Below are 27,516 nucleotides of genomic sequence, written 5' to 3' on the forward strand. Positions count from 1 at the left end.
TTAAACTAGGACAAGGAGCAATCTCTGATAGGGAATCAGGATGATCTTATTGAGCTCGAGAGATATAAGAATTCTAACGTTCAACCAGTGTTCTCACTAACTTGTCTTAATGGAAAATTTGATGCGCGACCAGTTAATAACAGGAAGAAGGAAAGCGTAAGACTGTTAATAATCATACTTCAGGCAGAGCTGAAAAAAGACCAGCTGTCGCTGCTTCATTTGGCGCAGCGGTGACATTTTAGGACAATGTCAGCATCCACTTTACGTCTATTTTCAAATATATAAAGTGAAAAGCAATTTTTGGCACTAGCTGATAAGTCACTTTGCATTGGCACGCTACCCACGAAATAAGAAATCCTAATTATTGTCGCAAATAGACAGCGGATCTCCCTGTCATCAAGCACGTCGTGAACTTGCCAAGTCGTAAAGAACAGGGTGGCACTAAATTTTGCGGGTTCTTCTATTTCTGGTTTTTTCCACGATCCGCAAAAAAAAGGTCCCGCGGAAAAAAGAAATCCCGCAAAATTTTTTCCACGGGCTAAATTATGCATACACTGAGTAAAATCTTGTTGCTGCCATCAGCCACTCAAAAGCACGATGTAACTGTAATAGAATGACACAGATTATTGTGTTTTACACTTGTCAATTCAGCATGCAGTTTAATTGAAAATCGCGAAAACGTTTCAATTTCAATTACATAGTTTCTGCGGAATAAAATTTCTGTGGACTCAATAAATGTAGAAACGCGACTTCCCAAAAATCGCAAAACTTAAATAACCAGCAAGAAAATCTACTCTTCTACAATCGCAAAACTTAGTTCCCGCTAAACACAAAAAATTGTCGATTCGCAAAAAATTTTGTGCCACACGGTATTTATTTTCGCGAGAATGACAACATCAAGTCAAGCAATTATCCCGAGTACGGCAGCACTTAAATAGAGTGATAACACTAAGATAACAAACCAGAAGAAAACGAAAGAGCGGAAGAAACTGAACGGCAATGTCGGAAAACTTGAACACAACGATGAATGGAACACTGCCATCGAGCTGCTCCAGCAATCCTACAGCAGAAAAAATAGGAAAAACCGTCGCTTACTGCCTGCTTTTTCTTGTTTCGCTGGCTGGGAACACCGTCATCGGAATGATTGTCCACAAGACGAAAACCATGAGAAGACCCATCAACTTTCTAATCGTTAACATGGCCATGTCCGATTTACTTTTTCCCATTTTTGGCTTCCCTTCCAGCATGCAAACGCTCTATATAGACTCCTGGCTGATCGGTGATCCTCTTGGCCAGGCCTTATGCAAGCTGACTTACTACTTACCATATATCTCCACTGCTGTGTCTATTCAGAGCCTGGTTCTGATAGCAGTGGATCGATTTGGAGTTGTGGTATATCCCCTCCGTTCCCCACTCATCAGTTCAAAGCTGTGTCCGTTCTTCATCATCGCCACTTGGATCGTCGCGATGGCTGCTGCCTCCCCATATCTCTTCGCCTACAAACTTGTTGAATATCCAGAAGGACTGGTTTGTCTCTTGCGGTGGAAAGAAGCCTTTGGAAAGTCCTCATCCATGGAGAATTACTTCGGGCCAGTTATTGTAGCCTTGTTCTTTATCCCCTTTGTTGTGATAGCCATACTTTACATTATCATCTATACAAAGCTCAAGTCACAAAAGAATCCAGGTGAGCACTCGGCCAATGCTGAACAACAACGTCAGCAAAGGGAGCAAAATGTGTTAAAGATGGCCATTGCTATTGTGTTAGGGTTTGCAGTATCCTGGCTGCCCTCCGGTATCAGAGGGTTTTTCATCTTCTTTGCATCGGACAGATGGTCTTGTGGCTTTCAATACTTAACATATGTTGCCATTTTAATGGCTCAAGCAAGTTGTGCCATAAATCCTTGCATCTGTTTTATTTTCAGTAGAAATTATCGTGAAGGACTTAAGACTCTCTTAAGATTACGGTGTTCCTTTAAGGTCGGAACATACGAGGGCACTAGCCCCTGTAACTAGGCCTTCGCGGATTGTCCTCCTAAAAGTGGCATATTATGCTACTAGCATAATAAGACTCTCTTTAGAAATAAGACTATCTTTAGAAAAAAGATTTTTAAGCAGCGCAGGAATTGATGATACTCGGTTAACCCTTAGTCATTCTTCAGTCGACCTGAAACGTTTAAAAACGTTAATTTAACTTAAAACTGCTTTGTATTTCATTCAATGTACACTATATCTTAAAGAACGGTTTTAAAGCATCCCTTAGCTATTCTGTAAACTCCATTTCAAGTGTAATTTTTCGGTTTAAATTCATGACAAATTTGTTCGCTGTCTTGTAAACGGTGTAAACAATATTTATTTCAACGCTGCTATTTAATATATGGACGCTTGATAAACTTCATAGAACGGTTGTTTATGTATGTCTTCATTTGTAGATATTTGAAGCTATCTCGTCTACAAATTTCTTTATTAGGGAGAAATAAAGTGCGTGAAAACATCACTACAGTATTGATTAGTGAAGTCCGATTTTTTTCCACAGCCATTCTATGTAAACCTCTCTTTCTCTCCTGTTTTTTATCGCCACTGTTCTCTTTCTTCGACTGGACATTATTTGGATAAGCTGCATTGGTACAACAAACTTTATTTATCTTACAACAAACCGTGCATGTTCAACAAGCCAAGTCTGAAACTAATTCTCAAGACAATCAGCCTTACAGCCACATGTAATCGCTTACATACTACATTACTAGTCCCTTTCCTGCGATGATAAACCTGCATATTTGAGGAAACATCCTGGATTTGCCTTGGGATGAGCTCATCATATGTTTGTGTGTCAAGTATTTCTGAAACAGTCCCGCTGGTTATTGTTTTTGTTTTGTTGGCAGGCCTCTAAGATGCAAATTACGAGTCACTTTTTGTCTTTCCATATTAAAATTTCTCTTTCTACTCGGAGGTTTTGCTTTAGTAGATTTTTCCAGAGTTGGAAACTGATACTATTCCATGTCAAGGCAATCAGTCTACAAGTATTTACAAGGGACATGCAATCGAAAAAACCTTGTTTACGTGAATTTGTGAAAGAAATAATGACAATTTTTGTTGGGTTTGTTAACAGTAATTTGAGTGCATCAATGACCACAAAAAAAAATACATACTCACAGGCCTTTTTACATATATTATGTGGGACTACGTTCTGATCAACCCGTTTTAGTTCGTTGAAGAGGTGTGGACACGAAGCGCCGGAGCTGATTTCAAACTTTATTTCAAACATTATTTAAAAATAATATTCCATCCATAGCGGTTAAACTGTCTGAATTGTCATAAAATTATACAGACAGAATTTTGGTGTTTCAATTATTTAGTCTTCGTGGTAAAATCATGTTTTTAAAGGGGGCTTCCTCGGACCCAAGAGGTGTTATTTCTTTTGAGGTTCCGCCGACAAAACAAAGCACATGCATGCAAAATCCCACCAGCTACGGAGGCAAACTCTAATCAGGTGCAAGACTGTATTATCAATAAAATTTTGCGGCCTCTTGAATAACGCTGTTAATTTAAAGGAGAGTGGGATATTACTTAAAACGACAAGAGTTTACAGGGTTGGCGTTAACAAAACAAATGAGGAGAAATTTTCCCTAAAAGGAGCACGAAATTGCTAATTAAATTGATCAAAGTTCTCGTTGAATTAGCTATGTTAGAGTTAAAATGAAACAAAATCATAAAGCAAATAAATTCAGTAGTTTATTATTTTTAATCTAGTGAAAAGGCAGGCAGAGAACGTTTAGGAAAAAAGCTAGAGCAGTAAAATAAATAATGTTTTACGCTAAAAATTCGGGTCACAGTAACTTAATTGGGAAAACAGATGAATTGAAATTTTATACTCTGCAATATTGAGTTTTAGGTAACTACTCTCCGGTATGTTAGTGTTTTATTAGATGTTACCGTCAAAGGCGGTGAGGTTTTTTGTTGGCTTAGTTTTCTCAAAAAAGTAAAATATCTATAAACTGAAGCCTACCTAACTCACTGTTTGATGACTGTGTCAGAGCCAGATATGAACAGGAGGCGTCTGTCTGGGATACTCAAACATTTTCCATGCTGCAGACACCAGCTTTAAATACAACATTAAACTCAAACTGGGATATTATTGAGCGAAAAAGAAAAGTTACTCTTACAAAGAAAAAGCTAAGCGAGGAAAGATATAAAACACCTTTCATGTTACCTAGCGAACCTGAAAAACAGAGAAGAACAGAAAATAGACAAATAGAACACAAAAGCCATAGAACGTAGAGGGTTCCAGTTTGACCTGGTGTTCGCAGTCTTTAACGGCTTTAACAACTGCTTACAGAAAAAAAAAGCAATTCAAATGATACCTTGTTCTAACTTCTCTAAAATAAAGGAATTATAAAATAATGATTATGTTTTTTAACCGGCTGTTTGCAAATTAAGCGGAGTTTTTCATTCTCATGAGAAACAGAAAAAGTTGATCACACTTGAAGAAGTATAAGTAAGAAAGCAATTGAGCAGTTCTTTATTTGACATCAATATTTAAACTTTCTGGTTTCTCCTTTTTTGAGACAATCAGACTACACGCCCTTTCCTCTCCCGTCTCCACCCAGATTCTTCTCTTTTTGTAGACAGGTGCAAACACTTTTTAAAGAAACTGACTCTCATGTGATAAAACCGAAATTGAATCTGATCCTCAAGATATTAGCCATTGAAAACGTCGATCATCTGCAATGCACGGTTTGTATACCAGGAGTCTCTTGAATTATTTTAATTAAAAGACTGAGCTGGATACTCGAAAAAAACTTCATGTCTCTGCAGAGTAAATTCGTTTTCGTGGCAGCCGTTGATTAGGTGGTTTACGCTGTCATTATACTGGATATTAAAATTTCTGACTTTAAACTCCGACAAGCAGGAAATCAGGAAATCTGCTAGGAAATCAGGATGATTGAACTGAGCTCGAGTGTTGAAAATCCTGTGTGTTCTCCATGACTCATCTTGATGGAAAATTTGATGGGCGACTGTTTATCACAGACTACAGAATAAAGTGAAAACAAAAGTTGTCAATCTGGCGCAGCAGTGACATGGCACAAACTGATAGGTCACTTATTTTTGATGAGGTAAGCGCAAATGACAAAGTCGTAATTATTATCGCAAATAGGCCGTGGATCTGCTGTCGCGAAAATTGCCAAATCGTTAAGTAAATGTTTTCGGTAGAACATAAACAAAGTGACATTATTGCTGAAGTGAACACACCAGAAACGTTATTGGTGAGCGTAAGAGCGAAAAAAGAAACTGGACGACTATGTCGGAAAATTTGAACATAGTGATGAATGGAACACAGCCATCGGGCTGCTACTGGAATCACGCAGCAGGAAAAATTGGAATGACCTTTGCTTACTGCCTGATTTTTCTTGTTTCGCTGGCTGGGAACACTGTCGTCGGAATAATTGTTTACAAGACGAAAACCATGAGAAAACCAATCAACTTTTTCATTGTAAACATGGCTATGTCTGATCTGCTGTTTCCAATTTTCTTGATTCCTCGGGAAATTCAACTGCTCTACATAGACTCCTGGCTGATCGGTGGTCCTCTTGGCCAGGCCTTGTGTAAGCTGGTAATCTTTTTATCTGATGTCTCCCTTATTGTGTCTATTCAGAGCCTGGTTCTGATAGCAGTGGATCGATTTGGAGCTGTGGTATATCCCCTCCGTTCCCCACTCATCAGTTCAAAGTTGTGCCCGTTCTTCATTCTCGCCACTTGGATCGTCGCGATGGCTATCCAATCCCCTGAGCTCGTCGCCCTCAAACTTGTTGAATACCCAGGAGGGTTGGTGTGTTCGCGGCATTGGAATGAAGCCTTTGGAGAGTCCTGGTCCATTGAGAATTATTACGTGTTAATTTTGGTTATATTTTTTATCATCCCTTTGATGTTGATAGCCATACTTTACATCATCATCTATTTAAAGGTCAAATCACAGAAGATTCCAGGCGAGGAGTTGGCCAACTTTGGACAACAACGCCTGCAAAGGAAGCGAAATGTGTTAAAGATGGCCTTTGCTATCGTGTTAGGGTTTGCAGTATGCTGGCTGCCTCTCATTATCTTCTGGTTTCTCTTCTTCTTTACGTCGGATATATGGTCTTGTGGCTCCCAATACTTTATTATTGTTGCCTTTTTCATGGCTCGCGCAAATTGTGCCATAAATCCTTGCATCTGTTTTATTTTTAGTAGAAATTATCGGGAAGGACTTAATAATCTCTTAAGATTACGTTGTTCCTTTAAGGTCGGCACACACGAGGGGACTAATCCCTACAACTAGTCCCTGCAACTGAGTCCACTGAAGATTTTACACGAAGGGACTGATCCCAGGGACTTATCCCGCGAACAGTTCACACAAAGCGCAGTTTTGGGGAACAATTCGAAGAGACTTGGCCCAAAAATTTAAACTGGTTTGAATTCGTGGGACTAGTCGCAGGGACCAAAGCTTGGTCCCTGCGACTAGATTTTGAAGAAAATATGGCCAGTTCACACGATGGGACTTTTTCCTGCGACTTGTTTCAGGGACTAGTCGTAAGAACTAGTTCCCTCGTGTGAGAAGAAGGTGTCTCACTGTCCAAGCGATGTAGCGCGTCCGGTTGAAACTGTAGATACCTAAAGCGCCATATCAAATTAAAGCTTATAGAGCTGGCTATCAAAGTATACCAAGAATTTCCTTTTGCCATATTCAATTGCATTAAACAGTTACAGAACATTTTCGAAATAGGATTAAAAATGTATTGAGTACTAGTATAGTATAGATAGTGGTTCGAGACAAAAGAAAATTATAACGAGGACAACAAACAACATGAGTGAAAATCAGCCCAACATTTTCCTGAGTTGAGGCTGAAAATTAGCGGTCTTAAAATGTTTCAACTAATTTGAAACTTTGGGATTACATTGAATTTTGTTAATCCCATTGAGGGCCAAGTCTAAAAAGAATTCACGGAATGTTTTTTTTTTTAATTCCCGCCCAATTTAATAATTGTAGGGCAATATTTGAAAAAGGCAAAATAGCACTCCACACCAGACGATATTCCAACCAATGTTTCTGAAAGTCAAATAACGTGATTTTTCAGAGATTTTCACTCGAGTTAATTAGATGTTATAAGATTCATTTAAGACCAAAATACCATTTAGTCAAGTCTTGTGGACATAGTTTGCAAGTTAGTTCTCAGATCATGACGTCTATTTCCAAAATTATCCCTTGATGATAACTTATTCGGTCTCATGTAAAGTGGGGTATGACGTCATAACGTTGCCATGGTAACTCAGATCTTGGTAAAACGTACCTCATTTGAGAGTTTCAACTTTCTATTGGATTGATAATGTTGGTGGTCTAGTCACTCAAAGTTAAACAGAATCGTTGAACACTGAGTTTACAATCATTTAGTTATTCTGAAAACTCCATTTTTGTAATTTTCTTATATTAATAAGATGTTATTTGTCGTCCTAAATCTTAAATAAAATAATAAATAAATAATATTTATTCGTCAATTCTGTTATTTATTTGATTCAATGTACGCTTGATAAACTTCAAAGAACGGTTTCTAATCGTTCTTTTGACAATTGCTTTGCTATCATTTGTAGTTACTTCGTAAACACTTTTGTTATTTTCCTAAATTTCGTGAGAAATGTTCAGTCATCCTATAAAGTGTGTAAATAATATTCGTTTCATTACTGCTATTTATTTAATTCAATGGACGCTAGATGAACTTCACGAAAGGTTCTTTTTCTTTCATTTGTAGTCATTTCCTAAACTATTTTGTAATTTTCTGGAAGTAATAATGCGTGAAATTGAGGTCAATAAAATACAGCCTGATTCCCTTTTCACAGTCGAGTTTCTAGCTAATCTTCGTTTTTTATAACTTTCCTCTCAGTTTCAGTAAACGAATTACATGTAAACGTCCTCTCCCTCTCCCTTTTTTATCGCCGCTGTTCTCCATGTTTGACTCGAGAGTATTTTTATACAACTTGCCCAAGTGCAACAGTTTTTATTTATTTTGCAACAAACTGTCGCATTCTGCAACCCAAGTCTGAACCTAATTTTGAAGTTAATTAGCCTTACAATGCATATGCAATGTTTTATATACTAGCAGTCTCCTTTTGGGAGAAAGCCTCCTGGTTTTGACCCCTGCAGAGCTTACTTTATATTTGTGTTCCGACTGTTTCTGAAGCAGTCTTGCTAGTCATAGTTTTTGTTTGATAACACTATGCTCTGTAGAACGAATCACGAGTCCCTGTGTCTTCTCTAGTTTGTACAATTTAGTTTAATAAGTCTTTCTATTATACGGCTAGCTCCGTGAACGGACAGGATGAACCAAATCCTACGTTGTGATTGGCTCCCTAAGCGGGCGAGATGGCGCTATCTTGCCCGCTCGGGATTACATGCTGTCCTGCAAGAAAAAATTCTCCCACCGGATAAACGGAAGCCATGCAACAAATCCTTTATTGACCAAGCTTGTTCGGTCAAGATGGCTGGGTATTGGCCTCGTTCTTTGTTTTGTTTGTTTGTTTGCGTGTTCATGGTTCTTGACTCCGTCTCGGTCCAAAAACACGAAAAAATAGAACTTGGCCATTATCCAGCCATCTTGACCTCACACTTGGGAAACTGCACCTTTGCAAATGTCACTCCGCTGAAATCTTCATGAAAAACTTTCTATTTGGGACGCCTTAGTATCCTAAAATATAACTCTCCAGATGACAAACAATGACAGATTAAAAAGTTCAAGGTTTTTATAAAAAAAACATGCAGCCATTCGATTCGGTTTTTATGACATAATCCCTTTTACTTTGACTTCAATCCTCCGTAGAAAAAAAGATGGCGCCTGGTACATTTACCCACAGTTCTTAGAGCACGACAACTTTAAAAACGTTTATAAAAACGTACAGAAAGGTTATAAAATCTTCAAACCCAGATTACTCAATGTCCTTTATACAGGGACAAATATTATAAACATTTGGCTTTCTTAGTGCCTTATAGGCTGTGTTAGGTTCGCAAGGCATTGTGGTAAAATGTACAGCCGCCATCTTTTTTCCTACGGTGGATTTAGAGTGCTCAGTAGAAGGGTCACTCCACGCCTATTTACAGTATTTTACAGAGAACATCTTAGGGAATTTGCCGAACGGGCACGTAATAGGGGTGGCGCTTAATTTAGCAAAATAAACATAGCTTCTCCTTTCGGGAGTTTTCTTATGTTATCGCCAATGCTTTCTATTATCTATTAACTGCACAGGTGCAAACAGTGACTGTAAAACTCTCTCGCGCTCTCTGCCAAAAATGATAATCTAATCCACAAGAAAGTCGGTGAAAGAAATCATATGCTATGAATCCAATCATCTTAAAAAAAAAACAGAAACACTAAACAGAATAATAACTGGTTTTAACAAAAATGAGCAGAGTCCAACCAAGGCATAGCTTGTAATATGGACCTCACTAATAATAATACAAAGTCAATAAAGGCTTCAGCATACTTAAAACAAAATCAATTACATTCAATGTAATAAAAGGGAAGTGAAATCAATTACATTCATCAAAGATGATTGACAGAACATCCTGTTAACCTTGATAAAAAAAATTTGATTCACTAACATGCTTCAAGCTGAGCTGAAAAACAACCCAGCCAGCTGTCACTATTTCATCTGACACAGCAGTGACATTTAAAATTAAGAACAATATATACTTGAAATCAAAAGCAATCTGTGGTGCAAGCTGATTGGTCACTTACTTTTGTTGAACTACTCACGAAAATTGTTTCAAATGGAAGACGAAAGGCCTGTCGTCAAACATGACGGGAAAATTTCCTAAGCGTTCATATTTCTTTCGCGAATACAACATCAGGACAAGTAATGATCAGTAATGTTTCCGCCTTCGGTAGACCATAAATAGAGTGACGTTACTAAGTTAAAAAACCAGAAAAAATTCATTTCTGAGCGTAATAGCCTGCGAACGCAGACGTATTTCCGGCTGTCGCTTGTCTCCGCCGAAAATAACGTCTGCGAAGCCGAGCCAGGAAACGATTTCTGTGACGTAGGAATTTTAAGCCAATTACAGTTTAGCTCAAGCAGCCCCAGAACTACTGCGCGAGGTATTCGCTGCGAGGAGCACTCGAGTTTCATTCTATCATAGAATCTGATTGGCCAAGGAGAAACAAAAGTCATTACGTCACAGAAATCGTTTCCTGGCTCGGGTTTGCAGACGTTATTTTCGGCGGAGACAAACGACAGCCGGAAATAAGTCTGCGTTCGCAGGCTATGAGCGTAAGAGCGGAAAAAGAAACTGAACAACAATGTCGGAAATCGTGAATACAACCATGAATGGAACACAGCCATCGAGCTGTCCTAGCAATCCTACAGCAGAAAAAATGGGAAAACACCTTTGCTTACAGCCTGATTTTTCTTGTTTCGCTGGCTGGGAACACCGTCATCGCAATAATTGTCTACAAGACGAAAACCATGAGAAAACCCATCAACTTTTTAATCGTAAACATGGACATGTCTGATATGCTGTTTGCTATTTTGTTGTTTCCTGTGCTGGTAAAACTGCTCTATATAGACTCCTGGCTGATCGGTGGTCCCCTTAGCCAAGCCTCATGTAAGCTGGTTGCCTTCTTAATAGATTTATCCGGTGCCGTGTCTATTCAGAGCCTGGTACTGATAGCAGTGGATCGATTTGGAGCTGTGGTATATCCCCTCCGTTCCCCACTCATCAGTTCAAAGCTGTGCCCGTTCTTCATTCTCGCCACTTGGATCGTCGCGATGGCTATCCAATCCCCAGAACTCGTCGGCTTCAAACTCGCTGAATACCCAGGAGGGTCGGTGTGCTCGCGGCATTGGAATGAAGCCTTTGGTGCGTCCTCGTCCTTTAAGAGTTACTCTGCGTCAATTATTGTACTCTTATATCTTGCCCCCTTTGTTTTGATAGCCATACTTTATATCATCATCTATATAAAGCTCAAATCACAGAAGATTGACTGAGAGCACTCGGTCAACGCTGGACAACAACGCCAGCAAAGGGAGCGGAGTGCGTTGAAGCTGTCTATTGCTATTGTGTTAGGGCTTGCAGTATGCATGCTGCCCTTCGCTCTCTACTTGTTACTTGTCTCATTTGCATCGGACATATGGTCTTGTGGCTTCCTATATTTTATCACTGTTACCCGTTTTATGACTCGCGCAAATTGCGCCATAAATCCTTGCATCTGTTTTATTTTCAGTAGAAATTATCGTGAAGGACTTAAAACTCTCTTTAGATAAACGATTTTTTGAGCAGTGCTAGCCTGCGAGCAGGCTCACTTGTTGTTTAGGTAGCGTATCGCGAGCAAGGGCGGTGGAGCCCCCATTCTTCTCGCCGGCTTCACCGGCTCGCGGTTGCGGCTCCGCCGCCCTTGCCCGGCCCGCGATACGCTACCCAAAAATAACAAGTGAGCCTGCTCGCAGGCTAGAGCAGTGCAGGAACTGATGTTACTCAGTTCTGTACAATAGAGAGGGTCAGTCGACCTGAAACAAAAAATGTTTATTTAAAATTGCACTGTATTTCGTACCCTATGTACGCTATAGCTTAAAGACGTTTGGCAGAACGGTTCTAAACCTTTCTTTGTCGACAATCAATTTCAAGTGTAATTCTTTTCAGTTCCTTTTATCTGTTTTTATATAAGCTGCATAGGTGCAGCAAGCTTTTTATATTTTCAACTCTGCTATTTACAGTTCCATGATAAAACGTGCGGGTGACCAAGCCGTTTTTAGGCAGTTAAGCGCTTAAGTCTGATGAATTAAGAATGTTTTAAACCTATTGTACTATTGCTATGGCAACCTATATTGCCAAGAAGATGACTGCCACATCTTGTTCACCAGTGATTAGGCATTTCACTTCATGAAGAGTGGTAATATTGATTCTTCATAGTAGAACTGCTTCAAAGTGCAAGAAACGTTTGCCCGCCACGAGGTCAGCAGGCTTTTATTTCTCAAAACGGAAATTTTATTTGCAGTAAGTTATTTCGCGGGATTGTTTGCACAGGCAGACGGATAGCACTTATTCAGTAGACTGAATATCAAATGTGATTTCAAAATTTCCACTTGTAAATTAACGGTGACTATCACACTGCATGACAATCACATGAAGTACGGATGTACCCGTCTCAGATGGAAACTTCGAATTCCGCAGATGACAAACGGCTTTCAGACACTGCGAGCTACTACACGTCACTGACTACAACATGTAACTGATTGATAGAAGCCTCCTGTTCAGGCTTACCATTCAGTCAACAAACCATTTAGATCCTAACATGGAATTGTATTCTCTAACTTTGGAAAAAAAAAACTAAAAAAAAAACTAATGAAGTAAAACCTCCGAATAGAAAGGGTAATTTGTTCTAGAGCCCTGCTAACAAAACAAAAACAATTACCAGCAGAACTGCTTCAGAAACAGTTGGCACACAAATATATAATGAGCTCAGCGGAGGGGAAAACCCAAAGCTTTTCTCGAATGTACAAATTAGTCTCTGCTCTGAACTGCTAGTATATAAACGATTGCATATGCCTTGTAATTGTCTTGAGAATTACATTCAGACTTGGGTTGTTTAATATGGCAGATTGTTGTGAACAAAAAAGTGTTGAAAAAAGAGAACAGGGACGATTAAAAAAGAGAAAAGCAACTTACATAGGATGGCTCTGGACAGGAAATCGGACTTGACTATTCACCACTGTATTTACCTTTTCACACCCTTTATTGCAAATTACAAAAGAGATTAAGGAATAACTACAAATGATGGCCCGAAGGAATTGTCAAAAGAATGGTGAGAAACCCTACTGTGTTAATTAATTGTCAAGCCTACATGGAATCAAATAAATATCGGTATTAAAATATAGAATATACACGGTTTACGGGACGGCCGAACATTTCTGATGAATTTAAGAAAGAAAGCTCGAAACTGAGTTTACAGAATAGCTACAAAGTAAATTTAAACTCCTTGCCCAAAGAAAGGTTCAGCACCGCTCTGCCAGGAGTCGATATAGAGCAGTTGTACCAGCACAGGAATCAAGAAAATCGCAAACAGCAGATCGGACATGGCCATGTTTACGATTAAAAAGGTAATGGTTTTTCTCGTGGTTTTCGTCTTGTAGACAATTATTCCGATGACGGTGTTCCCAGCCAGCGAAACAAGAAAAATCAGGCTGTAAGCGACGGTGTGCCCGAGTTTTTCTGCTGTAGGATTGCTGGGGCAGCTCGATGGCTGTGTTCCATTCGTGGTTGTATTCAGGTTTTCAGACATAGTCGTTAAGTTTCTTTTTCTGCTCTTGTGCTCACAAATTAAATAAGTCTTCTTCTGGTTTGTTAACTTAAGTAACGTCACTCTGTTTATATTCTACTGAAGGCGGGATAATTGTTTGGATTGATCTCGTCATTCGGAAGAAAGTAATTAACGAATAGGAAACGTCTGACAAAGTTAAGCGGAAGTTTTTTTTCCACTCTTCTGACCATCTACAGTGTATTTAAGAGACCTATCAGCTTGTAACACAAATTGCTTTTCTTTTCATATCTTAACATCAACCAAACTGTCAGCAGACAGTGTTCTGAAATGTCACTGCTGCGCCAGATAAAGTAGCTACTACTGGGTGGGTTGTTTTTCAGTTCGGCTTGAAGCATGATAAACAGTCATTCTTCTTCCTGTTATTCATTTGTCTGAATCAAATTTTCCATTAAGACGAGGCAGGGAGAACATAGGATGTTTAACGTTACAATTCTAACGTCATTCAAGGTCAATAAAATTATCCTGATGTCCTAGCAGCGACTGCCTTTTTTCAGAGTGTTAATTTAAAATTTTAATGTTCAATATAATGACAGCGTAATCCACCTTTCAACGGTTGCCGCGCAAATGTGTTATGAGTTTGCTTTGCAGAGTCATGACGTTTTCTCGAGAATCCAAATCAGTTTTTTAGCAAACTAGAGACTCGTAGTATATAAACCATTTGTACATATCATATGATTTTTTAAATTGAACGCCTTGAAGATTTTATTTTAGAAACTGAATTTTATTTATGAAACATGGGAGTGCTTGTTTAAATAATGTTTGCACCTGGACAGCGTGTGAGTAATAGGAAGCAATGGCGATAAACATCGGGAGTGGTTGTACAATTTGTTCTTTTCCTATCCTTTTAAACCCTATCGTTTTTAGACTATTTACTCCCTATCACTGCTATCATTTTCTTATTTATAAATTTCCTCTCAATCTTCTGACCCATGTCTCTCTGTAGGATCACGCACTAAAACAGTCTAATAATTAATATGTGAGTTAATCCGAGTGTTCGACTCTGCCAGAGGCAAACTAGAAGGATGAGGTTTAGTAAAGACGTCTGCTTATTCAAATACAAACATGGTAAGGCACCACTGGAGTCAAGTGAAGACGATAATATAAACGTGTGTTTGAATGTTTTATTGTTTTGTTGAATAACTAGTCCAGGAATTATAGGATAAAATTTCGGTGACGAAGGGAAGCAGGGTTTGGGGGATACTTGGGGGCAATCGAATGGCCAGAATTTTCTTACCCCAAAAATCCCGAAAATGTGCAATCCCACTTTAATAAGTCTACTGAAAAGGTAATCCCAATATAGTCAAGGCAGTTGTGAAAACCTGGACGCCATCCAGTGGCACTGCATCCCCATTAGACTATCACTAGGAAGTATTCATTCCCCCCCTCCCCATCCAGTCCCGTCCGATAAATCAAGGATTGGAAAAGGGCAAATTAAACAATTTCCCCTACCGAGAATTTTCTTTTGTTTATCGCCATTGCTTTCGTTATTATTCATTAGCTGTACAGGTTTAAACATCATTTAAGCAATCATTCTCATATCTATAACAAAATTCAGTATCTAAAATATAATCCTCAAGACAGCATATGCTATGTACAACATGGTTTATACTCTAGGAGTCTTTTTGATGAACGACTGAATTGGAATCTCGAGAAACCTTCATGACTATGGAAACTAAACTCATAACTCATTTGCGCGGCAGCCGTTGACAGGCAGTTTACGCTGTCACTGTATTAGACATGATTTAGACATTTTCTTAATTTAAAATGTGACAGGCAACATTACGGCATCAAAACTGATGAATTCTTAACTGAGCTCGGATTGTGGCGTTGAACATTCTGTGTTCTCACTGACTCGTCTTGTGATGCACGACCAACAAATAACAAGAACAAGAAAAGTTAACGACTCTTTGCCATGTTTCAAGCCGAGCTATAAATCAACCCAGCCACCTGTCGCTACTTCAATTCATCTGGCGCAGCAGTGACATTTTCGAACACTGTCTGCTGACAGTTTACGTCCTGATGTTAAGATATGAAATGAAAAACAATTTCTGGCGCTAGCTGATAGGCCAGGTATTTTTTGTTAGGCTGCATACAAATTAGGAAACCCTAATTATTGTTGCAGGTAGACGGTGGAAAGCCAAAACACAGATCTGCCTATCATCATTTAACTTGTTGTGAAAATTTTATTTTACGCTAATTACTTTCACGCTAAAGAGGACATCAAAACAGCAATTACACTGCCTTAGAGGTGGAACATAAATAGAGTGACGTTACCAAGTGAAGACCACCATGAAAAGATGTGCGCATAAGAGTGAAAAAAGAAACTGAACGACCATGCCAGAAAACTTGAACACAACCATGAATGGAACACAGCCATCGAGCTGCCCCAGCAATCCTACAGCAGAAACAATCGGAAAAACCGTCGCTTACTGCCTGATTTTTCTTGTCTCGCTGGCTGGGAACACCGTCATCGGAATAATTGTCTACAAGAAGAAAACCATGAGAAAACCCATCAACTTCTTAATCGTAAACATGGCCATGTCCGATATGACATATCCGATTTTCTTAATCCCTCATCAGATACAAAAGCTCTACATAGACTCCTGGCTGATCGGTGGTCCTCTTGGCCAGGCCTTGTGTAAGCTTGTTTACTCGTTATCAGATGTATCCTACATTGTGTCTATTCAGAGCCTGGTTCTGATAGCAGTGGATCGATTTGGAGCTGTGGTATATCCCCTCCGTTCCCCACTCATCAGTTCAAAGCTGTGCCCATTCTTAATTCTCGCCACTTGGATCGTCGCGTTCGCTTCCCAGTTCCCATATCCCGTCGCCATGCAGCTTTTGGAATCTCCAGAAGGGTTGTCGTGTGCACTGCATTGGAAAGAAGCCTTTGGAGAGTCCTCATTCCAGGAGAATTACTTCGTGGCCATCACTGCTGTATTCGTTTTCATCCCGTTGGTGTTGATAGCCACACTTTACATTAGCATCTATATAAAGCTCAAATCCCAAAAGATTCCAGGCGAGCAATCGGCCAACGCTGGACAACAACGCCAGCAAAGGGAACGAAATGTGTTAAAGTTGGCTCTTGCTATTGTGTTAGGGTTTGCAGTATCGCTGGTGCCCGCCGCTATCGGCCTGCTACTACTCTACTTTGGATCGGACATCGTGATAAGCTCTTGTGGCTACCGATACTTTATGATCGTTGCCTTTTTTATGGGTGACGCATATTGTGCAACAAATCCTTGCATCTGTTTCATTTTCGGTAGAAATTATCGTGAAGGACTTAAGACTCTCCTTGGATCGATGAATGATATTTGAGCAGCGCAGAAACTGATGATATTTAATTTCTGTGAAGTTGAAAGGGTCAGTCGACCGGAAGCGTTTAAAAATGTTAATTTAAAATTGCTCAACATTTCAGTTCAACGCATTCTAAAGAACCTTAGAAGAACGGTTTAAAACACTTCCTTTATTTCTTTAGACATTGAGCTTAGGGTTACTTTGTAGTCCCGTTTTTCATAATTCATCTCAATTTCATTGAAACAAATGAAACGCCCTCGTCGCTCTTTCACTCGTGTTGCCACCGTTCTCTATGAATGGCTAGTACTGTACAATATTTATAAGCTGCATAGGAGTAGCAAACAACCCAGGTCTGCACCTAATTCTCAAGACAGGGTAGCATATCTTTTCAAAGTTGTAGAATACTAATTTTTTTACGATATGTAGATCTCCATAATTATCATAATCCTATCATAGTTACATGCTTGTGTCAGCGGACTTTCTAACGCATATATAACATGACGTACCTACCATATGAGGTAGAACGTCCGCTGACATAATTGAATTATGTATTTCGAATCGTTCGTCAGTTAGTCTTTACCGTTAGCGGAGTCAATAAAGCTTCGAAACATTATTATTCAATGGCACGATCTAAGTGGATTGTTGGAATGGGAAAAACACTTGCAGGGTGTCATCACGTGCAGTGTCCTGAATCTTTGGCCAACTGAGAAAATTTCCATCTAAGACACGTACCTCTGTACTATAGATTATCAATGTAATATGTTCATCAGCTGTTCATTTATAAGCGCAATATCTGAATGGAAAGTCTGAACAGGAAGCTTCTATCAATCACTTGCATGTTTAGTCACTGACGTGCACTGTCCGAAAGCTTCCACCAGCTGAGGAAGTTTCAATTCCTTGGTTAACCATGCTCTAGAAATTTATCAGATGGCCTGAGCTCGCACTTTCCTTCGTCTCCGATAAATCAGGTCAGGCTGGCCTTTGGTATGTCCCTTCAACATGGCCTTACGACTGAGAAGAATTTGTTCAACAGATGAGAACTCACCTTATTGAGAGAGGATATGATCTTCGGCTTCGTTAAAGACGAAATAGAAAAAGTACGTCAGATTCCTCCCAGTAGAGCACTCGAAACATCCATCAAAAAAGAGTCCCACAGAATTCCATTTGCAGTAACATTTAATCCAGCCCTACCGAATATACGTCAAGTCATTTCCAGCAGCCTTAACATTGTTCGTTCTTCACAGCGATGCCTAGCAGCATTTTCTTCTTTTCCTCGTATATCATACCGCCGTTGCAAAAACCTACGTGACTTACTGATCAGGGCCAAACACCGCAGACAACCCCAGCCCCCTCCCCCTCCCCCCCGGTTCCGGGAGCTTTCCGTTGTCACAGAGATAGGTGAAAAACGTGTCCTTTCATTACTGAGGGAACCACGTCTTACACTTTTTTCTCTACCAACGAACAAAGACGTATACCGTGACATCACATCACCTACTCTTCCTCTAATCTCGTTTGTATGATATAGTGCAACAAATGCAACGTTCAATGCATAGGCGAGACTGAACGACATCTCAGCGCAGTCTCAGCGACAGATTTGGTGAGCACAGACGGGCAATCGAAAAAGCCATCGTACAAAGACACCTTGATCAAACCACCGCCGTTTTAGATCACTTTACCCTTCCTGCCCATTGTATGGACAACATAGAACTCGTTCCTCTCAAACTCATCAACTCAAATAAGGACGCTATTCGCAAGGCAAGAGTAGTATTTCTGATGTCCAAGGGCAAGACCCTTGAACCTTCTGGGTTAAACAGGCGTGACGAAATTTAACCTATACTATTTTGTTTTTTATGTATCCGCTGTAGTACACGTTTCATTTTTCTCTATTTTTCTCAACTGATCATGTCACATATTTCCTTAAGTACCATTTAAAATTTTGTAACCGTTTTATCCATATCTACTTAGCTTCAGTGTAGCCCCTGAAGAGAATAGTCCTGTCTAACCGAAATATTGGGCATTAAATTTATACCCTTTTCAGCCGTCCGGTCAGCCTTTCAATTGGTTTTAATACGTTATTTTATTAAACTGCTGATCCTGATGTAAACCAAGATCCGGCTTCATTCCGCTGCTGTTTGTACAAGTGGTCCTTGCATTACAGTTTGGCCTTTAGTGGAATAATATATAGATTTAGCCAAGCCTAAAAGCGAAGCTTCTGATAACAATAAGCTAACCATAAAGGAAAAGGGAGAGAAAGTCAAAAAACGATCAATTGTGAGCATGTTAATTGTCGAGCGTGTGGTTTTGCCACCCTTTCTAGTTACCTTAACAAACTATACCCAATAAGCGTACCCAATTTTCCCAAGAATGAAGAAAATAGCATACGCAATATTCCAAGAGACGATTGTGCAAGGAATACCTTGGAACAAAAGTCAACAACGCACCAGGGGTTCATTCTCGCCGAAATTTTGTCTTTTTGCTCGTACCCTGTCCTTCTTCCCTAGAGTAATAACTTAGCTGGAGCTTGCGATTCAATCGAAAACCAATACCTGGGCAGCCGTCAACTTTAAAGAAATATGCGACCTTGATAAGCTCTACACCAGAGCCCGCGATAGGGTCACGTGATACTGGGTCAGTGGATACCTTATTTTGACAGCTGTCAATAAACCATAACATGGATGTCTAATATCAAAGATGTACCTATGGCAATGGTGCTACTCTCTGAGTATGGGGCTGAGCTGACCTACGCGCAGTGCAAGTGGCCACGGGCGTTCGTACGGACAGTCACATGAAAATCACAATTTTTAGATCGCTGGATTACCAGATTTTCTAGGGTATGGGGCTCCGTTCCGCCATTAATGGAGTGTCGCTTACTTGTCCACCTCTGTTAAGTGGCGCAGCCACCTTTTCATCCCGACGAGAGTTTTCTTTCGTCCTTTCCCCTATTTTAAAAGCTGGCTTTGCTTTGGAAAAGCCTATGACAGATAAGCTAGAGTCCGAAATAGAAGGTGATCACTGATAAGAACGTTCAAACACACGTTGCTTATTGTCTTCACGTGATGTTGCCTTTTGAAGGCATGCTGGTAAGTGGAGAAATTGACGTTTCTATTGAGCCTCGTGCTAATTCCCACGCACCCCTATATTCTATTAAGTGACAACCTCCCATTTCCTCAACCTCGTTCTCAGGCTCTCCCTCCTCTGCCTTAAGGGAAGCAAAGGAGAGAGCCTGGGAATGAGGTTGTCATTTCCGAATGCGGATCCTTCTTAACTACAGAGTTAGAGCAGTTACTGAGGGATTGCAGAGGGCGATATTAAGATGAAGGCTATTTTGGAGCATTCCGCAGTGCTAAATGATGAATTTTACACCAGGGAAAGGTTGCTTTGAAATGCGCAACTAGTGTCAGTAACTGACACTAGCTGTCACTAACTGTCAGCAACTGACACTAGTTGCATGCGCAACTAGTGTCAGTTCCAAACCGCACAAACTTAACTTACTTTATACGTACGCATGGAATTGCTGTTTACACGTAAAAAAGGAACGCTACTGTAGAAAGTCTGTTAATACCAGTGTTTATAACCTCACAACTTTTGTGATAATACGAGTTTCTTAAAACCCATACTAGTATTAAGCACGTGGACGTCCTTAATCTATTGACACTGATTTAAAGTTTCGGAATTAGATCCCTTTTAAGTTTTAGAGATTTTTCTATTTTGGTCACGTGACTGGTCAAATATGGCCATCATTTGAAACTTTTTCAGGACTCCTTAATGTAACAAACCCGTGCAAAGAGCTTATTCTCAGGTGGTGTGGTTTCAAAATATGAAGGTTAAAAACCTTCCTTAGCAACAAATTCATGACCAATTGGTCATGAATTTGTTGCTAAGGAAGGTTTCTCGGACACAGGGATGAATGGCACACATTAATTTTAACTATGAGGCTGCTTTTGTGCGTAGAGGAAAGGATAAATAGGAAAATGAGAGCAGTTGTAAGGAATAACTAGTCTATGAATCATAGGCTGATGGGAATAAACCGATAATAAATAAATGAAACAACTTCCCCCTGCCGGAAATCACTAACAAGATGCTGAGATATGATAGATGATTGATATATAACCAACCTCGCCAAGATTTTGGTGTGGTTATTCATTCGCGCGTTATTCAAAGAAGTTTTTCACCAAATTTATAGAGCTTTGTATAAAGAAGCCACGTTTGGACCAATAAAATTATGACAAAAAATGTCGATAAACAATCGATCAGAGTTCTAATTTACTCTTGCCCTTTGGCACGCGACATGGGCGTGCGCTTAAATAAAAGGCGTGCGAAGTCCAATTCTCGTCCAAGGTTGTAAAAGCTAGTTTTTGATTCAAGACTGCTCGAAAACCTATCGTACAACCCATGAGGAAATTTTCACAGTTGATATGTAGGGGTGAATCGCGTTTAAAGCCAAAATTTTAAAAAAATCTGAATCAGATTTTGAGCTAGTTTCGAAATAGGCAAAATTTCACATTTTCTTAGTTTGCGAAGAATTTGTCTTACAGATTTCTATATTACTTTTCGTGGATGTTCAATCACAGCCAATTTCTAATTCCTGAAATTTTAAGGTGGGGTCATACGGACAGATTTTGAGAAAAACGTCATTAAACCCACTAGTGCCCAGTCTCTCCTTAGGCACTCAGTCTGTCATTTTGGCCATTTATTTAGTTTTAAATTGTTTACATTTCACATAATGGTAAGAAAAAGAGAAAGGAAAGAGAGAAAGAGAAAGGAAAAACAACGTGGAACGTTTTTCAAGACTTGAAAGTTGTGCTTCTGTACTCCATCAAAACTGTAGTAAGCTACCTAAGGTGCACCTGATAATAATTTTCAATACTTTCCAGCAGTTACACTTTGACAGGTCAATACTTCTGCAACTTATCAAGCGATGTTACAATGTTGGTATCACACGGTCATTAGTCAACAAGTTGCGGTCATCTTCATGGCACAAAAGGTTACCATATCCAGTATTCTTAAAAACACTTAAAAACACAAAAACGGCTCGGTGAAACCAATGTTTTATCGAAATGCGATAAGCATGTTTAAGAAAAAACTTTTTGCAAAGTTTAAAAAATTCTGTAGGTAGGATTCAGAGGCAGTTTCGAATTTTAGAAAGCCCAGTTAAGCAATACAACATGGTGATTCTTACATTAGAAAAGTTTGATAGTTGAGAAGACTGTATGCTGTAAAAGCCTACTTAAGCAATACAACATGGTGATCTGTTTACATTAGAAAAGTTTGATAGTTGAGAAGACTGTATGCTGTAAAAGCCCACTTAACCCTTTGAATACCAAACTTTTGCCAAAAAATACCGTTTTTAACCGTTTAGTCAGGTTTTTTAGCTGCCATGACGCTAAATAAGCCTAAGTTGTGCTAAAAAAGCTTTTTTTTCCTAAAAGGATAGCTTTTTCGAGGATTAGGTACAAAATTGAGCAGAACTTCAATTACGGGCATGCGCATAAGCCAAAATTTTTTTTTTTTTTTTTTTGCCATTAACCGTTCTCAATTTCGTTTGTTGGCCCTTTCCTTTCTGTTTTTCTCTGCCCTTTTACACTGGCTACCTTTTGCATTGTATGTTCTTTCTGGCTGCAGTGAAAAGTTGGATGTTAATTACGGGCGAAGCGTAGAAATGGACCTTGATCAATCATAGGCGTAGTGGACCATTTTACCGCCGTTCTTGCACCAAAACTGATAACCTTGTTTTTCGATTTGCGACGTCGGAATGTCGTCGATATCTAAACCTGACCATTGTGCGGAAAGGGCTAGCCTAGCACTACTATCAGCTTATCAAGAATATCTGATGACGTTTAAATCGATGACGTCACAAGTGGTACAAAGAGCACGACCATTAATTACGCATATATGCGTAGTTGGTATTCAAAGGGTTAAGCAATACAACATGGTGATCTTTACATGAGAAAAGTTTGATATTTGAGGAGACTGTATGCTTTAAAAGCCCACTTAAGCAATACAACATGGTGATCTTTACATTAGGAAAGACTGATAGTTGAGGAGACTGTATGCTTTAAAAGCCCACTTAAGCAATACAACATGGTGATCTTTACATTAGGAAAGACTGATAGTCGAGGAGACTGTATGCTTTAAAAGCCCACTTAAGCAATACAACATGGTGACACACACGCTTGGCTCCAAACTGACCAAACACACGCTTCCAGTTGAATCACTCTTGCAAACATGTGCCCACAAATTCAAAACATCTCACTTCAACCACCCCTCTTCTGTCCTTGATAATGATAGTTACTTGGTTATCAACTTGGGGGCTGAATGCCCAGGTATCCCCGTGCCGCACCCCTTACCTATTTTCCTCTCATCATTTTTCGTGCTGCTTTTCAACTAACTGAATACCTACAAGAGGCTAATTAAAACACTATGTCCTGTGCTGATACTGCGAAGAGAGATTTAATGAAAGAGATATGTTATCTTTACAACTATTATTGCAATTAAAGCAACAAGTACCAGGCGGTCGACAACTGAGATTTCTACTCATACAAGTGAAGCAAAGTATATATAAAAAAATAAATTTAATACAACTCTTGCAACTAGCAAATCGTATGGTTACGAGTCTCACATTAACAGGAAACAGTTTTGATAAGTCAGAGAAGTTTATTGTTAACACATGTTCTGTACATTTCATTGAATGCTGCCAGCATTGGAGGCGATCCTCGGCCACAGATCTGCGCACTCTTTTGCTACAGGACCAGTGATAGCAGAGCCTGCATGAAACATAATACAAGATTAATACTTCTTAAACTCATAAACAATCCACCAAGTTTAAAGTAAATCTCAGCTGTGACAGTGTCTTAATTAGCATAGATTTGCATGATTAACTCTCTTTCAATTTTCTCATTAGTCTTGGTTGTGATTGATAAGTCATATCAAACATGCGAGACAGTGTTTGACCACATCTCCAAATACATAATGTACCTCAAAGTTCGTCAAAATACTCTGATGCACATCATATTTTCAACTCTCAACAATTAAACTTAAACTACAATATTTTCATCTCTGACAGCTTTTCTGTGAATTGCATTTCCTCAAACATTTCCCCACCCAAAAAATACATTATCTTTACAATTTTGTATTTGAACTGCTGTCAGTTGTAAAACGTTAGCAGTTACCTTTCATTTCTCCCTTATTGTTCACTATGACCCCTGCATTGTCTGTAAGAAAAGGATCCATGTAAGTTTAGCTATTGCTGATTTTGACCATGGCTTTATTTGACCACGCATGCAAAATATGAGATCATATTAGACTGCAGTATCCAGGTTTGACAAGACTACGAGTAGTTCCTCTTTCACTTAGTCTGTCAAGCATAACTGTAAATAAACCTTGAGGGAAAAATTTTGTGCAAAATCCTGGGGGCAAGAAGTGCCTGAAAGGAGCATCCAGCTTCTTGCCCTTTTCTTTTGCATCACAAATGATGGACTAACCAAAAGAGGGACTACTTGTACATATGTAGTCTAAGGATTGACTGGTGCATGAAAAATAATGTCTGCACGGTGGAATCAGACAAAATGTTTTTCAAAGATCCTAAAATACAAGGAAAACAAAGCAGCTACAAGTTAATGATCTATCCTCTATCTGATGACATAAAAAGATAATACACAGAGACATTTAACTCAGTGCCCTCATTTGCCCCTACCCCAGAAGGTTTGTGAAAAATACCGTACAAATTGTGAAATATCTGCTCCCTACAGTCTGTAAAAACCCCCAAAAAGGTTGGTTATAACACAACAGTACAACACTTAGTAGAGATATCACTTTCAGGTAAAATAATGTTAAATGAAGAAATAAAATAGGAGCAAGTGAAACAACAATAATTTTAAAATTGAAAGCGTAACAGTTTGAGTTATGGTCATTATCCACAAACACTCCAGGCTACACTTCAGTAAAGCTGATTGGATCCAATCAAATTACTATTGATAAATGTGAGGAAATTAATCCTTGAAATTTGTTTAATGTTGTTTACTGCCTTACCTTCTAGATAAGCGACTAAGTATGGAAATACTAGAAGGGCAAACATATTGATGAGTGATTCTCTTTTCCAGCAATAAATGTTCCCAAACAAGCCCCCTTTCTTTCTATTTCTCCTTTTTGCCAAATTCAACTGGTAATTACTTATCACTTACTGTTAATTCTATCACTCACACACCTGATTTTGAACTCAAGTTTAGAGCAAAAAGGCGCTATTAATAATTACAAAACAAACTGTTGGGGTATAGTGTACAATGATTAATCCAAGCAAGCATAAAATTGAGCTACAAATCAAAGAAGTCCTTAACTTACCCTCAAAGTAAATGAACAGTCCATTCTTCCTTCTAAACGCCTTCCGTTGTCTGATAACCACTGCAGGCATCACTAGGAAATAAGATATGTTTAAACAATTTTACATGAAAAAAGATAAAAAGTGCTCAAAAAAGTGAAATGTTAATTCTATGTGCAGACTGAGAAAAAAAATCACCTAGAACATGATAATTCCAAAATCTGTCTCCTTGACGATGCACCGATAACTAAGTTAATTGGCTGCTAGAATGTCCTTCACAAATTTGTTGTCTCATTTTTAAATTTCAGTTCTGTGTTTCAAAATGCAAAAATTAAAAAAAGTAAACGCAACTCAACTTTTTAAAAAAATACAGTTAAAGGAGTGCATGGAAAAAAGTCCTAAGTGACTCATGAATGCATGTCAAAATTATCCATTTGCTTTACAAGCAACCAATATGGAGAATCTAAAAACTTATCAGAGGACACTTAAGGCTGTCTTCCAGTTACCCCTTCAAAAAATATCTTGACTTCTATAATGTGTAATAGACTTTTCCCCCATTCCAACAAAGAATGGTGCCAAGTCAAAGTCAGGATGGACAAAAATACTGCAAATGTATGAAAATGTCCACCTCAACCTCGCTCTGGTGCTATTGTTCAAATGTACTAAAGAGGAATGTGGGAAAGGTCTACTGTACAGAATTTTTGGATATGCTCCCTGGCTGTCCATTACGTTTTGCACACACCCTGATTCTACAATACATTCTTGCAATTTAAGTGTAAGAGGGTTAAATTCTTACCTTTTTTCCTAAGTTCTGGCTTTCCTTTTTTGACTGTTGCCAACACCATGTCTCCTGATCCTGCAGCAGGCAGTCTGTTAAGACGACCCTTGATTCCCTTTACTGCAATAATATACAGGTTCTTGCCTCCTGTGTTGTCGGCACAGTTTATTACTGCACCTACCGGCAGACCCAGCGAGATACGAAACTTCCCTCCAGAAGAACCTCCACGTCCTAGAATAAGGCAAACATGAAACTAGTCTCTGAATCCATTTGCAATGACTTAATTATTGTAGCGTTTCTTACTTTATGTAGTCTACACATTGCCTTTTCGACGTACAAAATGATAATAAATCTTGTTTCGATATGCCGAGTCTCCGATCGGCGGGTCTAAAACACAGTCTCCGATTTCGATATAATAAAACAAAGCTTTTAAAAATCTTGCAATCCTACTGCAGACCGCAAACGTTTCAGTACCCAAAACAGCTTCAGAAGGTATAAGCTACTAATTTGCGAAGAGCAGAAAAATCGAAAATCATTTTCGAGATGAATGGAGACTCCGAGCAACCCTTGGGCTTCGCAAAATATTGTCGAAACTAAGTACAAACTGAAACAAGAATATGTGTGCATGGATAGATTATCGAACATCTCCTCAGAAACACATTGATTTTTGTCGAGTAAATTTCCAATGGAAATCAACGATTTACTACAAAATAATAGGATAAACACAAATTATATTTATTGAACTTTGTACATGAACGAGAACTACGGTTAGGACGGGTATTAAACAGCCGATGCAACCCGATCACGGTACGCAATATTCACAGTTCTTACCTCTCTTCGACATGTTGGATAGAAAAAGAGGAATAGCAAGAAACGCGCAGGCGCCAAGTAGGTCCCAGTCCTCTGAGTGTTTTACTGTCGGGTAGGGAATGTTTTTCATCTACGATTGCAAAAGCGATAAATATTACAGGAGAAATTTTAGAGGAGAAGGGAGTTAAGTGTTTCCACATTAACCATTGTGCTGAATTTGTTGTCGCTCCATAAGAAGCTAATGTGGTAGATTTTCCCTTTTAGTGGTGGCCAATTCGACTTTCAGTACACCGTCTCCCGATCTCTCACGGCGCGCCGGCAGGGCGAGAAGAGGTAACTTCGGCTAAAATTTGTAATTTTATGAGGCTGGATAGCTTGAGGTATTGACAGCGATTAGATTCAGGAGAACAATCCTGCCATCGATCAAGAACATTTTAAACTGTCGTCTAAATCGTATTGGAAATATATAAATAATACGAAAGATAAAATTGAGCAAATAAAATAACCGAGACCAGAGACAGAGCAAAAGACACCTGGTGAAGAAAAACACATGCTAACTTTATTTCTTAGCTCAAAAAGTCAAAAGAATGGCACACTGCTACTTGCAGTGCCACTGGAAGCGAGTCACTGACTAAGTCAGTATCCTACAGATTTTGGTGAGTGAAACGAGGATACGTTTATACCGAAACACTCCAGTGGAGGTTTATGAAAGTGTCTCTCGACCGTGCGCGAGGCATCGGGAGTGACTAGATATGGAAAGCTGGGTTGGCATTGGCGTCCTAGAAGGGTACCGAACCAGAGCTGTTACGGATATCACCAGATCAGCCACGAAGGCGATGCCATGGAGATATTCGTAATAGCACCCTACGCTTCCGGTTACCTGATGCGACTTCTTAACTTTATATATTGATCGCTAATAAATTCCTCACACTTGTGGTTAGCAGATTCTGATTTTTCCGCGAAATCACAAGATTTTGTTCCGA

The 27,516-nt window shown here is 39.2% G+C and overlaps 4 protein-coding genes and 1 pseudogene across 4 annotated transcripts; 4 read left to right on the forward strand and 1 right to left on the reverse strand.

Annotated features, from left to right (window-relative positions):
* The first annotated feature begins 999 nt into the window (after positions 1 to 999).
* On the forward strand, positions 1,000 to 2,209 carry LOC145487233 (QRFP-like peptide receptor). The gene has a single exon (XM_081465957.1). It carries the CDS (start codon positions 1,000 to 1,002, stop codon positions 2,011 to 2,013), a length of 1,014 nt encoding a protein of 337 aa, XP_081322083.1. The 3' UTR covers positions 2,014 to 2,209.
* Positions 2,210 to 5,296: 3,087 nt separating this feature from the next.
* Positions 5,297 to 6,693, forward strand: LOC145486991 (RYamide receptor-like). Its single transcript, XM_081465697.1, has 2 exons — positions 5,297 to 6,602; positions 6,639 to 6,693. The coding sequence occupies exon 1, from the start codon at positions 5,297 to 5,299 to the stop codon at positions 6,308 to 6,310; it is 1,014 nt and encodes a 337-aa protein (XP_081321823.1). The 3' UTR covers positions 6,311 to 6,602; positions 6,639 to 6,693.
* A 3,271-nt stretch (positions 6,694 to 9,964) lies between these two features.
* On the forward strand, positions 9,965 to 11,394 carry LOC145488505 (QRFP-like peptide receptor; annotated as a pseudogene).
* A 3,323-nt stretch (positions 11,395 to 14,717) lies between these two features.
* LOC145486994 (RYamide receptor-like) lies at positions 14,718 to 17,088 on the forward strand. The gene has a single exon (XM_081465701.1). It carries the CDS (start codon positions 15,669 to 15,671, stop codon positions 16,650 to 16,652), a length of 984 nt encoding a protein of 327 aa, XP_081321827.1. The 5' UTR covers positions 14,718 to 15,668; the 3' UTR covers positions 16,653 to 17,088.
* Positions 17,089 to 23,186: 6,098 nt separating this feature from the next.
* On the reverse strand, positions 23,187 to 26,653 carry LOC145488362 (large ribosomal subunit protein uL14). The gene is made up of 5 exons (XM_081467210.1): positions 26,555 to 26,653; positions 25,742 to 25,954; positions 24,969 to 25,040; positions 23,801 to 23,842; positions 23,187 to 23,395 (listed from the first exon to the last, which is right to left on the reverse strand). Exons 1-5 carry the CDS (start codon positions 26,565 to 26,567, stop codon positions 23,313 to 23,315), a joined length of 423 nt encoding a protein of 140 aa, XP_081323336.1. The 5' UTR covers positions 26,568 to 26,653; the 3' UTR covers positions 23,187 to 23,312.
* Between the last annotated feature and the right edge of the window lie 863 nt (positions 26,654 to 27,516).

The sequence above is a fragment of the Orbicella franksi genome, chromosome 5 (genome assembly GCF_964199315.1).
Source record: "Orbicella franksi chromosome 5, jaOrbFran1.1, whole genome shotgun sequence".
In the NCBI taxonomy this organism is placed as follows: domain Eukaryota; kingdom Metazoa; phylum Cnidaria; class Anthozoa; order Scleractinia; family Merulinidae; genus Orbicella; species Orbicella franksi.

Coding starts and splice junctions, on each gene's coding strand:
- LOC145486991 (XM_081465697.1), top strand. CDS start 5,297: ATGTCGGAAAATTTGAACATAGTGATGAATGGAACACAGCCATCGGGC.
- LOC145487233 (XM_081465957.1), top strand. CDS start 1,000: ATGTCGGAAAACTTGAACACAACGATGAATGGAACACTGCCATCGAGC.
- LOC145488362 (XM_081467210.1), bottom strand. Junction 23,843..24,968: donor ACTGTTCATTTACTTTGAGG/GTAAGTTAAGGA, acceptor CTTTTCTTACAG/ACAATGCAGGGGTCATAGTG. Junction 23,396..23,800: donor CAATAAGGGAGAAATGAAAG/GTAACTGCTAAC, acceptor TGTTTCATGCAG/GCTCTGCTATCACTGGTCCT.
- LOC145486994 (XM_081465701.1), top strand. CDS start 15,669: ATGCCAGAAAACTTGAACACAACCATGAATGGAACACAGCCATCGAGC.